At 39.8% G+C, this 13,688-nt stretch overlaps 1 protein-coding gene across 1 annotated transcript in view; it reads right to left on the bottom strand.

The window, feature by feature from the left end:
* LOC121826015 (uncharacterized) overlaps window positions 1-12,102 on the bottom strand; it is a 29,867-nt gene extending 17,765 nt beyond the window's left edge. Inside the window, exon 1 of the mRNA XM_076558675.1 lies at window positions 11,947-12,102. Coding sequence (XP_076414790.1) covers window positions 11,947-11,949 — 3 coding nt within the window. The 5' untranslated portion in view covers window positions 11,950-12,102. The remainder of the gene's footprint in view (window positions 1-11,946) is intronic.
* Window positions 12,103-13,688: the final 1,586 nt, after the last annotated feature.

Here is a 13,688-nt window from a genome sequence, read left to right as displayed (position 1 = left end):
TCCAAAGATGGTCTCAGGGAACAGAATCTGCTTTACTGCATGTAAGCAACTACTTATATAGTGGAAGCCTATCAACTCTGATTGGTTAGCACATTACATTCGATTGAAACATGAATGCTCATACATCCCACCTGGGTTTCTATGCAGACGAGGCACATAAAAGAGACATGGACCTTGCAGATATGTTAGCAGGCCAGCTATTGGCTACTCATGCAACTTTATAATTCAATGTACTGACTTCAGGGAATATTCAGAAGCATGATGGGCCATGCTTGTTACTTAGAATCATAGTGTATGAGGTAGGCTAACTACCAGGACATGTCTGCATTTTGTCCTACAATTTCCCCCTCTAAATCATTTCATTTTCTTGAGTGCAGAGCCTCAAGATCAACAAGCATGATATGCCAACAGTGCCACTGACAACTAAGCTGGTGACTGTTCCCTCAGCTCCCTTTAAATATCTATTTTGTATTGCCTAAAAGGGATCATGAAGCATGGGGTGAGGAATTTGATAATCTATCTAATCTTAAATTCCCTAAATTTCCTAGCAAGAACTTATAAGAACCTATGAAAATGCTAACTTTACATACTAGGCAAGCCAGGGCATGACAGGAAAAAGGACTTCATTTGCCAATTCTTTCTCAACCTCATGAGCTGCTCTTGGTATTTCCAGTGGTATTTCATCAAAATCAAAATGCCTAATACCTAAGTTTGCACCAACCAATTTACTTAAAGCTCTACAATGAGACAGCATTGAAGAATCCTTGCACATATCTTAAGAGGAATGAAAGAACTAGAGCTATTTGGATCCTGACTAAAAATCGGCTACTCATTTCTACCTGAATGTGGAAAACAGAAGGTGGAGTCATATGCTATTAATGGTGATTATATAATGCCAGGACAATGATTGACAGCTCATGGATGGGTCAGAGTTGCAAATGGTACCTTTGTTACAACTGTTTACAATTGTATACAATTGATAAAAAGACTAGAATGCAGAAGGTGATCAGTGGCTAAAGATGTCTTTCCCTTCCAAGTTTACCCTGCTGGAGCCAAGTATCTTCACATTCCAGCACACTGAGCATCTGGTAATTTCAAAGCATAAGCTCCTGTTTATTTGCATCATCTTACTTATGAACATGAAGATAGCCATGACAGTTATGACGAGAATTCTATAGTGACCTTTGCTTTTAAGCTTATCAAATATCATTGAGTGAGTACTTTTTGACTGCCAGGTTTATGTCATTAAAAAAATAAAGTTAAGTAAAAACCATCTTCCAAGGGTACTGGCTCATCAGCGTCAGAAATCTACAGTGCCTGCAGAGAAAACTCAGCTGTCAAGACTGTGCTACTTTGTAGAGGACCTGAGCCTGGTTCCCAACACCCAGGATGGTTATATCACAAGCTTACAGCTCCAACACACCTGACCCTTCTTCTTGTGTCAGAGAGAAGCTGGCAAGCATATACATTCATGCAAGCATGCACAATAAAACACACAAAGATTAATTAACAGAAATTGAAATAAAACCTATGGTGAACGCTCCAGATCATGTTAAAAAGAAGCATGAGGCAGACTCCAGCAGCCACCAAGCAGGTTAGATTCTGTTCCCCCAAGATCCACTCTACCGCCCAAACCCATGCACTGTGTTCATCCTCCCATGGCCAGCCGTCCCCTACAACCCCAGTAGACAACATAGGCTAGGCTCAACCTATGCAAGATGGAAGAACAGGTTAGTGACTGACCTCCTCAGCTGAACTGCTCCACCAACCAGACCCTAAACCCCAAGGCACATCCCGTATCTCTCCCCCTTCCATCTCAGTATCAGCAAGGCAGTTGGGCCCTGCCCCCAAATCTGATGGAACTCTACTCCTCTGGTGCTGTCTCAACCAGCCAGTAAGCAGGTAAGAAACCTGCTTCCAGGCTGTATCACCATCACCACAACCCACTGGATTCAGTTCCCCCAAGACCCACTCCACCACCCAAACCCACAAACCTGTTCATCATCTCAGTGGCCAGTCCTCACCTGCAACCCAAGCAGACTCATAAGCACAGGCACAACCCATGCCAGTGGAAGAACAGATGAGTTAACACCAGTTTAAGAATACATTCAACAACAGAAAGGGCAATATGACACTACCAGAACACAGAGATCCTAAAACAGCAAGACCTGAACATTCCAACACAACGGAAGCACAAGAAAATGAGCTAAAAAATAACTTTTTAAAGATGAGAGAGTACCTTAAAGAGGAAATGAAAATTCTCTTAAAGAAATGGAGAGAAAAAAAAACAAAAAAATTAAAAGAAATCAATAAATCCCTTAAAGAAAGACAAGAAAGTCAACCAAAGAGGTAAATGAAATGGATCAAGACATGAATATTGAAATTGAAGCAATAAAGAAAACACAAACTAAGCAAATTCTGGAAATGGAAAATCTGGGTACGTGAACAGGAACTACAGACGCAAGCATCACCAACAGAATACAAGAGATGGAATGGAAAAGAGAATTTCAGGTGTTGAAGATTCGCTAGGAGAAATAGATTCTTCAGTCAAAGTAAATGTTAAATCCAATAAATTCCTCACACAAAACACCCAGGAAATCTGGGACACCATGAAAAGACCAAACCTAAGAATAATAGGGATAGAAGAAAAAGAAGAATCCTAGCTCACCGGCACAGAAAACATATTCAAGAAAATCTTAGAAGAAAACTTTTCCAACTTCAAGAAGGACATGCCTATAAAGGTACAAGAAGCTGGAAGAATGCAAAACAGGCTCGACCAAAAAAAAAAAAAATCCCCTTGCCACATAATAATCAAAACACTAAACATATAGAATAAAGAAAGAATATTAAAAGCTGCAATGGAAAAAGGTAAAGGTCAAGTAACATATAAAGGCAAACCTATCAGAATTACATCCTACTTTTCAATGGAGTTCTAAAAGCCAGAAAGTCCTGGACAGACATTTTGCAGATGGGAAGAGACCATGCATGCAAACCCAGACTACCATACCAAGTAAAACTTTCCATCACCATAGATGGAGAAAACAAGGTATTTCATGACAGAACAAGATTTAAACAATACCTATCATTAAATCCAGCTCTATAGAAAGTAGTAGGAAAATTCCAACCCAAGGAAATTAGCTGCACCCACAAAAACACAGGGAATAGATAATTGCATACCAGCAAAACCCAAAGAAAGAAACACACACAGGGATAAATATGTGCCAAATGTATGCATGCACGCAATACCACCACCACCACCAACAACAACAACACTAAATCCAAAAAATAACAGGAGATAACAATCACTAGAGATTAATATCTCTAAACATAAATGGACTCAATTCACCCATAAAAATACACAGGCTAACAGAATGGATATGAAAACAGGACCCATCCTTCTACTGCACACAAGAAACTCAACTCAACTTCAAAGGCAGACATTAACTCAGAACAAGGATTGGGAAAAGATTTTCCAATCAAATGGACCTAAGAAGCAACCTAATAGCTAACAAAATAGACTTCAAACTAAAATTAATCCAAAGAAATGGAAGACATTGAATATTCATCAAAGGAAAAATCCATCAAGATGAAGTCTTAATTCTGAATATCTATGCCCCAAAACACAAGGGGATCCACATTACTAAAGTTTAAATCACACAACAAACCTCACACATTAATAGTGGAAGATTTACACAACCCACTTCTCAGCAATGGACAGGTCTGCCAGACAGAAACTTAACAAAAAAACAAGGGAATTTGCTATGACTCAAATGGACTTAACAGACAACTAAAAAACATCTCACCCAAACACAAAAGAATATAATTGTAATAAACCCCTGTATCATATCGGATCACCCTGGATTAAAGTTAGAGATCAACAACAACACAAACTAGAGACAAATTTCAAACTCATGGAAACTGAACAACTCTTAACTGAATTACCACTGGGTCAAGGAAGAAATAAAGAAAGAAATTAAAGACTTCTTAGAATTCAATGAAACTGAATCCACATCATATCCAAACTTATGAGACACAATGAAAGCAGTACTAAGAGCAAAGTTTATAGCACTAAGTGCCTACATAAGACTTTGGAGAGATCTCACACTGGTGACTTAACAGCACACCTGAAAGATCTAGAACAAAAAGAAGCAAATTCACCCAAGAGAAGTAGATGGGAGGAAATAATCAAACCCTGGGCTGAAATCAATAAAAATAGAAACAAAGAGAACAGTACAAAGATCAATGAAAAAAAAAAGTTGGTTCTTTGAGAAAATCAACAAGATAGACAAACCCTTTATCCAAACTAATTAAAAGAGAAAAAATATCCAAATAACAAAATTAGAAATGAAAATGGGGACATAACAGACACTGAGAAAATCCAGAGCATATTTAAGTCATACTTAAAATACCTGGACTCCACAAAATTCAAAAATCTAAAAGAAATAGACAATTTTCTGGATACGTATAACATACCAAAATTAAATCAAGACCAGATAAACAATCTAAATAGACCTATAACCCCTAAGGAAATGGAAGTAATCATTAAAAGTCTCCCAACCACAAAAGCCCAGGAACAGATGGTTCCAGTGCAGAATGCTACCAGTATTTCAAAGAACAGCTAATACCAATAGTCAAATTGTTTCACACAATAGAAAAGAAGAAACATTACCAAACTCTTTTTATGAGGCTACAGTTACCCTGACACCCAAACCACACAAAAATGCAACAAAGAAAGAGAATTACAGACCAATCTCCCTCATGAACATTGATGCAAACATACTCAATAAAATACTGGCTAACTGAGTTCAAGAACATATAAAAAAAAATCATCTATCATGATCAAGTAAGCTTCATCTCAGAGATGCAGAGATTGTTCAACATCTGAAAATCTGTTAGTGTAATCCACCATATAAATAGATTGAAATGAAAGAGCCACATGATCATCTCATTAGATGCTAAAAAAGCCTTTGACAAGGTCCAACATCCCTTCACAATAAAGGTCTTGGAGAGATCAGGAATACAAGGAACATTCCTAAACATAATAAAAGCAATATACAGCAAGCTGATAACCAACATCAAATTAAATGGAGAGAGCGATTCCATAAAAATTATGAATAAGACAAGGCTGTCCACTCTCTCCATATCTATTGACTATTATATTTGAAGTTCTAGCTAGAGCAATAAGACAACAAAAGGAGATCAAATGGATGCAAATTGGAAGAGAAGAACTAAAACTTTTGCTATTTGCAGATGATATGATAGTATACATAAAATTCTACTAGGGAACTACTACAGCAGATAAACACCTTCAGTAATGTGGCTGGTTTCAAGATTAAGTTAAAAAAATCAGTAGCCCTTCTATATACAAATGATAAACTGGCTGATAAAGAAATCAGAGAAACAACATCCCTTGCAATAGTCACACATAAAATTTAAGGGGTAACTCTAATCTAACAAGTGAAAGACCTGTATGACAAGAACTTTTAGTCTTTGAAGAAAGAAAGTGAAGAAGATATCAGAAAATGGAAAGAACTTCCATGCTCATGAATTGGTACAATGAACATAGCAAAAATGGCAATCTTACCAAAAGCAATCTACAGATTCAATGCAATCCCAATCAAAATCCCAACACAATTTTTCATAGACTTCAAAAAAACAATACCCAACTTCATATGGAAAAACAAAAAACTCAGGATAGCTAATGCAATCCTATATAATAAAGGAACTTCTGAAGGTATCACCATCTCTGACTTCAATGTCTACTATAGAGTTATAATAATAAAAACAGCATGGTATTGGCATAAAAACAGACACGTGGGTCAATGGAATTGAAGACCTTGAGGTAAATCCACACAGCTGTGAACACCTGATTTTGAAAAAAAAAAGCCAAAATTATATAATGGAAAAAAGAAAGCATCTTCAGCAAATGGTGCTGACATAACTGGATATTGGCTCTCTCATTCTTTAAACTCAAGCATGTTGTTAAAAGGAAAATGCAAACTCCCTGTATCATGCCAGAAGAAAAGAGCCATCTTCTGCTATGGGACAGGAGAAAAGCCAAATTAATTAAGGGACTATTCTATTACTAATCTCAACTCTTTGATTCTATTCTGATTCTTTGAACTTAAAGTATGAATTTTATATCAAAATTTACAAGATTAATATATATATATATATAGATATATGTATATACATTTTAAACTTTGTTAAGATATGAATGGTCATATAAAGTACTAACTAATTCTAGAAAGAACAAAGGCTTCAGTTAGCTGCATATATATGTCTTCATGTTTGTGTCTCTTTATCAGTTTTCTGCAGGTATTCATGACCAGGCCTAACATCAACTGAAGTCTCCAGGAAAAAGATGGGGCCCCACAACAACAATTCCACGTGGACAATAATAACATCACTAAGCTGACAAACATCATCTACAGATCAGCTTTGAACTACAAAGTACTCAGAGCAATTTTGAGAGGGCTAGCTGAGATGATCCATTCTCAAAGACTACTTGAATAAGAACTTGAGATAAACCCTGAACTTTGGCATTATAGACAGACTGGATAACGAAGGATATAGTTACCTTTCCTAGAATTTGACAATTAACCTAAATTTTTTCTTTTCAGGATAAAGATACCTTCGCCCATACCCAGCAGGAAGGAATTTTAAGAATACAATGCCCACATTCCCAAAGAGGTGGAGTGGGGTGGGTGGGTTTTTTTTTTTTTTTTTTTTTTGGTCTTTTAATGGATTTTGGGTCTGGGGTAATTTTCTTTGTTTAGGGGGGTTGGTTACAAGTTGTTGTCAAGGGTTAGGAAAAGGGCTAAGCAAATGAGATTAGATTTAAGGTCCTTGTTTAAAAAAAAGAAAGAAAAAAGACAATTACTAGTTTTAAATAATTTACATGGAATTGGATTGTTTTATATTGTATACAAATTATATGTATATTTCTAATTGTACTTATACCGTTCATTTAACAATGTAATGCAATTTTCTGATTCTTGAATGTTATTATTACCAACTATTAGGATATAAAGAAATGAAAGTTAGTAGTCACATTAGGTATGTTTTCAAGATTGAGCAGATATATTTTAGATAGACAGGTCATCTTCAAACCCTTCAGAGATCTACAGAATATGGCATTTAAAATGTTTTAATAACTTGGAAATTTTTTCTTTTTTGTTATGACTATGAGACAAGTTGGCTCCTGGCAGTACCAATCTACTTCAGAGAAAATATGGGGATTGAAAAAAACTGTATATGGAGTTAACTTTCATTGTGGCAAAAGTCAGCCACTGGACAACAAAGTATCCTCGAATCAACTGCTGACAACAGGACAAAATGGACAGGACATGAAACAAAGGACTACCAATTCTTGCCAAAACAAGTGTGGTTTTGGCTTTATCAAAAGGCATCTTCTGAGGCCAGGACAATATGGCACCATCCCTGAAGTGGCCTTTGCAATCTGGAAAAAGTACAGTGCCCTTTTCTTCTAAGGCAACCGAACAGGCAGTGGGCTGATGGCTTCTGATGTGCAATGGAACAGCAGCTGAAACAGTTATTCTTGAAGAGTAACTAAGCTCACGCCTCTCAATAGTAGAATGGCATTTAATAGAGGGATGTGGAGAAGAATGGGATGCTGAGATGAAGCCACATACACACATAGCCAAGAAGAATGGACAGCTGAATTAAAAAAAACATCAACAATTTCCAGAATTTAAAATCCTGAATCATGACATGACACTAGTGGAATTCAGGTGTTTCTGGTACATGGACTGCTCTCATCCAATGTGAGGTTGAACTGTTGACCTTGTGTAAATCCTATTTCACAATGAGTCTGTCAGATATGCTAAGCCTATAGGCTGAAGATGATGCCCCAACACTGTTGATAAACCTCAGATGACTGTCCAGGCAGCTGGCTGTTTCTGTCAACTCACAAATTTTTGGAAGTTGCTTGCATGTACTTCCTGTTTTTATTTTTGTTAGCTAATATTATTTCCTCCTTGGGTCTCTGAGGGAGTTGAAGATTAGTTAGTTATAGTTGAAGATTAATTAGGATAGAAAGTGAATTAGATACATTTTGGACTTACTCAAATAGGATAGATAAGGGAATTATTTTCTCTGATTTGTCAAATACAAATGGACTAGACATTGTTTAGGTATTTATTACTTGTATATATTGTATATAGTTATTGTACTTTTGTATATAGTTTTCTTATGTTAGTTATAAGCTTTTTCCTTTTTTCTTTTTATTAAAATAGAAAAGGGGGGCCGGGCGGTGGTGGCGCACACCTTTAATCACTGCACTCGGGAGGCAGAGGAAGGCGGATCTCTGTGAGTTCGAGGCCAGCCTGGGCTACCAAGTGAGTCCCAGGAAAGGCGCAAAGCTACGCAGAGAAACCCTGTCTCGAAAAAAACCAAAAAAAAAAAAAAAAAAAAAAAAAAAATAGAAAAGGGGAAATATGGTGACATTTTATTTTATACTAAAATGTTATTTTTATGTTAATAAATAAAGTTGCCCGGGGGTCAGAGCTATTAGCAAGCCATAGGAAAGCTGGGCAGTGGTGGTGCACGCCTTTAATCCAGCACTTGGTAGGCAGAGCTAGGTAGATCTCTGTGCATTCAGGGATACAGCCAGCATTGGAGACACACGCCTTTAATCTCACTACCAACCATAGAAAACCGGGAGGTCTGTACAGATAGGCAGTGCCGAGGCAGTCAAGTGGTTGGGTTTACAACCAATGAGAAGGCAGAAACGAAAGTCTTTATAAAGACTTTAACACAGGAAGTAGGTCTCTTTCTGAGAGGTAGGACCACCGCAGGAGGAAGGGTAAGGTTTTAGCTCTTAGCTCTGACCTCTTGGCTTTCTTCTTTGCATTGGTTCTGTGTTTCTTATTTAATAAGACGGTTGGATACATCTACAGGATGTCAACATGTAGAAGAATGCAAATAAATCTATTGCCTGCACAAAACTCAATTCCAAGTGGATCAAAGACCTCAACATAAATCCAATTACACTGAAGTTGACAGAAGAGAAAGTGGGAACCAGTCTTGAACGCATTGGCAGAGGAGACAACTTCCTGAATATAACACCAGTAGCACAGACACTGAGAGCAACAATTAATAGATGGGACCTCATGAAACTGAGAAGCTTCTGTAAGGCAAAGAATACTGTCAATAAGACAAAATGTCAACCTACAAAATGGGGGAAAAAAATTCACCAACCCCATACCAAACAGAGGGCTGATCTGAATAATATAGAAAGAACTCAAGAAACTAGACAACAAAATACCAAATAATCCAAAGAAAAATGAGGTACAGACTTAAACAGAGAATTCTCAACAGAAGACTCAAATGGCCAAGATATACTTACAGAATAATTCAATATACTTAAGCAAATAAAAATGATTCTAAGATACCATCTTAAATCTGTCAAAATGGCTAAGACCAAAACCACTAGTGACAGCCTCTTTTGGAGAGAATGTGGAGTAAGAAGAAAATTTCTTCACTGCTGGTAGTAGTGCAAACATATACAGCCACTATGAAAATTGGTATGGCAGTTTCTCTGGGCATATACCCAAAGGACGCTCAATACATGTTCATAGCTGTATTAATAGTCCTGGAAACAACCAAAGAATGGATAAAGAAAATGTAGTACATTTACACAATGGAGCATTACTCAGCAGTAAAATACAATGACAGCATGAAACTTGCAGGCAAATGGATGGAACTAGAAAAAAAAAATCATCCTGAGTGAGGTAACCCAAATCCAGAACAAAAACAGGCTATGTACTCACTCAGAAGTGGATACTAGCTGTAAAGGGATAACAAGGTTACAATCCATAGCCCCAAAACAGCTAGGTAACAAAGAGGGCCCAAAGAGAGATGCATGGATTTCCCTGGAAGGGGGAAACGGAAGACATTTTCTGGGAAAACTAAGAGGGGAGGAGGTATGGGAACATGAGGTAGGTTAGGGGTGAGATAGATGGGGAGAATAATGAAAGAGATTTCTTGATGGGGAGCATTTTGGGATTAGGGAGAAATCTCATGCCAGGTAATCTCCCAAGAATCCACAAAGATGACCCCAGCTAAGACTCCTAGCAACAGTGAATATGGTGCTTAAACTGGTCTTCTCCTGTAATCAGATTGGTGACTATCTTAATTGTCTTCAGAGAGCCTTTAACCAGTAACTGATGGACGCAAATTCAGAGATCCAGAGCCAATCACTGAGCAGAGCTCCAGGAGTCCTGTGGAAGAGAGAGAGGAAGGAAATTATGAGGTGTGTGTGTGTGTGTGTGTGTGTGTGTGTGTGTGTGTGTGTGTGTGTGTGAAGGTCTAGATGGAGGAACCCACAGAGCCAGCTGACCTGTGCTCCTGGGAGCTCCTTGACTCTGGATAGGCAGCTAGGAAAGCTGCATGGGACCAACCTAGGACCTCTGCATATGTGTGATAGTGTATAGCTTGGTCTGTTTGTAGAGTTCCTAGCAGTGGGACTAGGACCTGTCCCTGGTGCTTGAGCTGGCTTTGGGAGCCATTCCTGATGCTGGGTTGCCTTGCCCAACATTGATGCAGGGGGAGGAACTTGGTCCTGCCTTAATTGGAGGTGCCATGTTTTCCTCACTCCCATAGAGGCCTGCCCCTTTCTGAATGGAGACAGAGGAGGAGTGGTTGGGGGGAGAGTAGAAGGGAGGTGGGGGTAGGGAACAGGGGGATAGGAATAATGGGAAACTGGTTGATCCGATAATAAATGAAAAAAATAATAAAAAAAGAAAAAGCAAATGAAAGCCAAAAAAAGAAGTATGCAATGAACACCATACATTTACTTGAGATCTAGAAGATAATTATTTTATTAACCCATCAGCTTATAATAGTTTATGTAAATGTTACACACACACACACACACACACACACACACACACACACACACACATACACACACATATATGGAGCAGAGTGGACAACAGTCTTTGCTCTAGGGAGACAAGTCTTTTGAATGTAATTTTTGAAGATTAATAGTGTATCATGTTAATTTATTTTTTCTCATATAGATCCTCATAATTGTTTGAATGCTTTTATATTGATAAAAGATTCAACTTTTAAATGTATAAAAAGTAAACCTGTGGTTTTAAAATTACAGAGATTTAATACTTGGATTTTTGGTTGGAGAGACGGCTCAGCTGTTAAGAGAACATGCTGCTTTTGCAGGGAACTCAAGATTAATTCCATAACCTATACCAGGCAAAAAAGCTTGACTCAAAAAAAATAAATAAATAAACAAAACAGACAAAAAGGTACACAGACTTATCTTTCTTTAAGGTTTTTTGAGATGGGCTCTCACTATGCAGCACTAGGCGGCCTAGAAAACACTATGTGATGTTTCACAAAGAATAGATATCAATAGAACATAAGAGAAAACTTACAAAGATACAATTAATATAGAGTCAATTTTGACTCACCAGGCCAGGAAACCCAGCATGCCTGATCTTACTGACACAAGTGACCACCCTGGTATCTCTACATGCAAATATATTAATAACACATAATTTACGCCCTGCACAGAATTAACTGCAGACCGGTCCTACACCTGAATGTTCAGTGCCAAGTGCGGAACTTCTAGAAGACACTAGTGTGACCAGGGCTCTGTGAGTTAACAACCTGCCTTCCACCAGCAGTAACGCAAGTGGCGCATGCGTGCGCACAGCTTGCTGATGTCACAATAAGGAAATATCCAGCCACAATACCAACACAATACCAATCCCTGTGTTCTGTGTAGCCACAGCCGCAGCCGCCGCATATGGAAGTTACTCAGAGGCTGCAGGACTTCGGAGTTGCAGGAACAGCAGGGAACTCAGACTCACGGGCCGCCGCCTCCGCCGATTCCCACAGCCCCGGGACCCACACCGGCTCCCTCGACTCCTCCCTGCGTGGGGACGGCGGCCCCTCGCTCACCATGGCGGATTCCGAGCTCGCCCCGCTCTCCTCACAGCTCCCAGCAGCGGGTTCAGCGCAGCACACGGAACAAGAGAGTCTCCCTCAGCCCTGGAGCCGCCGAGCCAGAAGAATGGAGGACCGGAAATGCCCACCCTATTCTGACTCGGAGGCCCTGATTGGCTGGTGTGTCCCGAATGACAGGAACAGCTCCTCTAGGGACAGAGTACCGAGGGACACAGCACCGGCGGGACACAGCACAATGGTTCCCAGCCCTGGCTTCCACCTCGGGCACAGACCTGTCCCAGACAGGCTGAGATTGGCTTTGCTGCAAAACTTGGAACTGGACTGCAAGGTCGTCCCTGCACCTTTCCTGCAGTCAGTAGGCACTTCTTCGTCCTGGACACAGGGTGTTAGGTCTCAAACCAGGGACAAATGGCTGAGGCGCCTAATTAATATATCCAAGCAAGACATTATTGCCAGATTCTCCCTGCATCCTTCAGCCCCTACCAGTTACAGGTTATGACTGGCAAGCCCTGAGCAAGACATTGTTGCCAGATTCTCCCTGCATCCCTCAGCCCCTACCAGTTACAGGTTATGACTGGCAAGCCCTGCCCACTGCCCTGAACTTCTCTAGTTCAGAGACTAGGCTGCCCTTACCACCATAATCCAGCCATCTTGGTAACCTGGCTTTTTTCCCCTCTACCCTTTAGCTTCCTGATCTGTCTCTCCTCTCCCCTAGCTCCTCTTCTCACACTGATCACAGTCATGTCTGCTCTGGACTCTCTCAAACGTCCTTGCCTCTCCCTGCACTCTGCCTTTTATCTAAAAAGACTTTCTCCTCCACCATACCTAGTAGCAGTCATGTCCTTTCCTTTTTTTATTTATTAGAACCTCCATATTCTTATGTCAGACCCCAAGGCAGGCCACCCCTTCCTGTGGACTGTGCAAGTGAGCTGCTCAGGGACCTTTCTGGGCAGGTGAAATGATATTTCTGGGCAGGTGAAATGATATTTCTGGGCAGGTGAAATGATATCTTGCTCCTTTCCCATCCCTGTTATGCTCCTAAGCCTGTGTCACCAGCACCTGAAACGCTGACTACAGGAAATCCGAGCTGACTCAGTGATGGAGGCTTCTGCAGGTCCTGCAATCTCAGGAGAAAGTCCCTGAACTCAGGTGTTACCCAGTAGGGCCAGAGTAACTGTCAGGTCAGGCACCTCCAACCCTACCCCCAAGCCCTTCTAGCACCATGGTAGCCTGCAGAGTAGGGTGAGGGATCCCTATCCCACCCAGATGGAGAAGTGTGGTATCTAGAACCTGTGCTGGGACCAGCTACCTACTGAATCACACCTCAACTCTGTCCAGCTTCTTGGGAGTTCAGGACTCATTTCTGGGGCACTAGTCAGGTTTGCTATGAGACTGAGAAAGGACAAAGACAATCTGTCAGTTTCAGGGACAACCATACATCAGGCCAGCTGTGGAAAACGTACTATGATTTTCACTTTTGTAAAAAGAAAGTTTGATTTTTAAAAAAATGTACTAGAAATCTGCAATCTCTTAAACACCTATTCTGTAGAAAAGGCCCATCAATGTAAATATTTTAGTCAACTAAACCCTACAGGATCAAAGTATTTTTACTTAATTACATCATATTTAGTATGGAGCATAGGTGTCTACACATACGTAGGCAAATGCCCATTTTCCATATGAAGGAATATGGGTTACATCCATTTGCCATAAATCACAAGGTCGTAGGCCTCGTG

The sequence above is a fragment of the Peromyscus maniculatus genome, chromosome 22 (genome assembly GCF_049852395.1).
Source record: "Peromyscus maniculatus bairdii isolate BWxNUB_F1_BW_parent chromosome 22, HU_Pman_BW_mat_3.1, whole genome shotgun sequence".
Lineage (NCBI taxonomy): Eukaryota > Metazoa > Chordata > Mammalia > Rodentia > Cricetidae > Peromyscus > Peromyscus maniculatus.
Note: the sequence above shows the minus strand (reverse complement) of the source record. Positions and strands in the feature narration are given on the sequence as shown.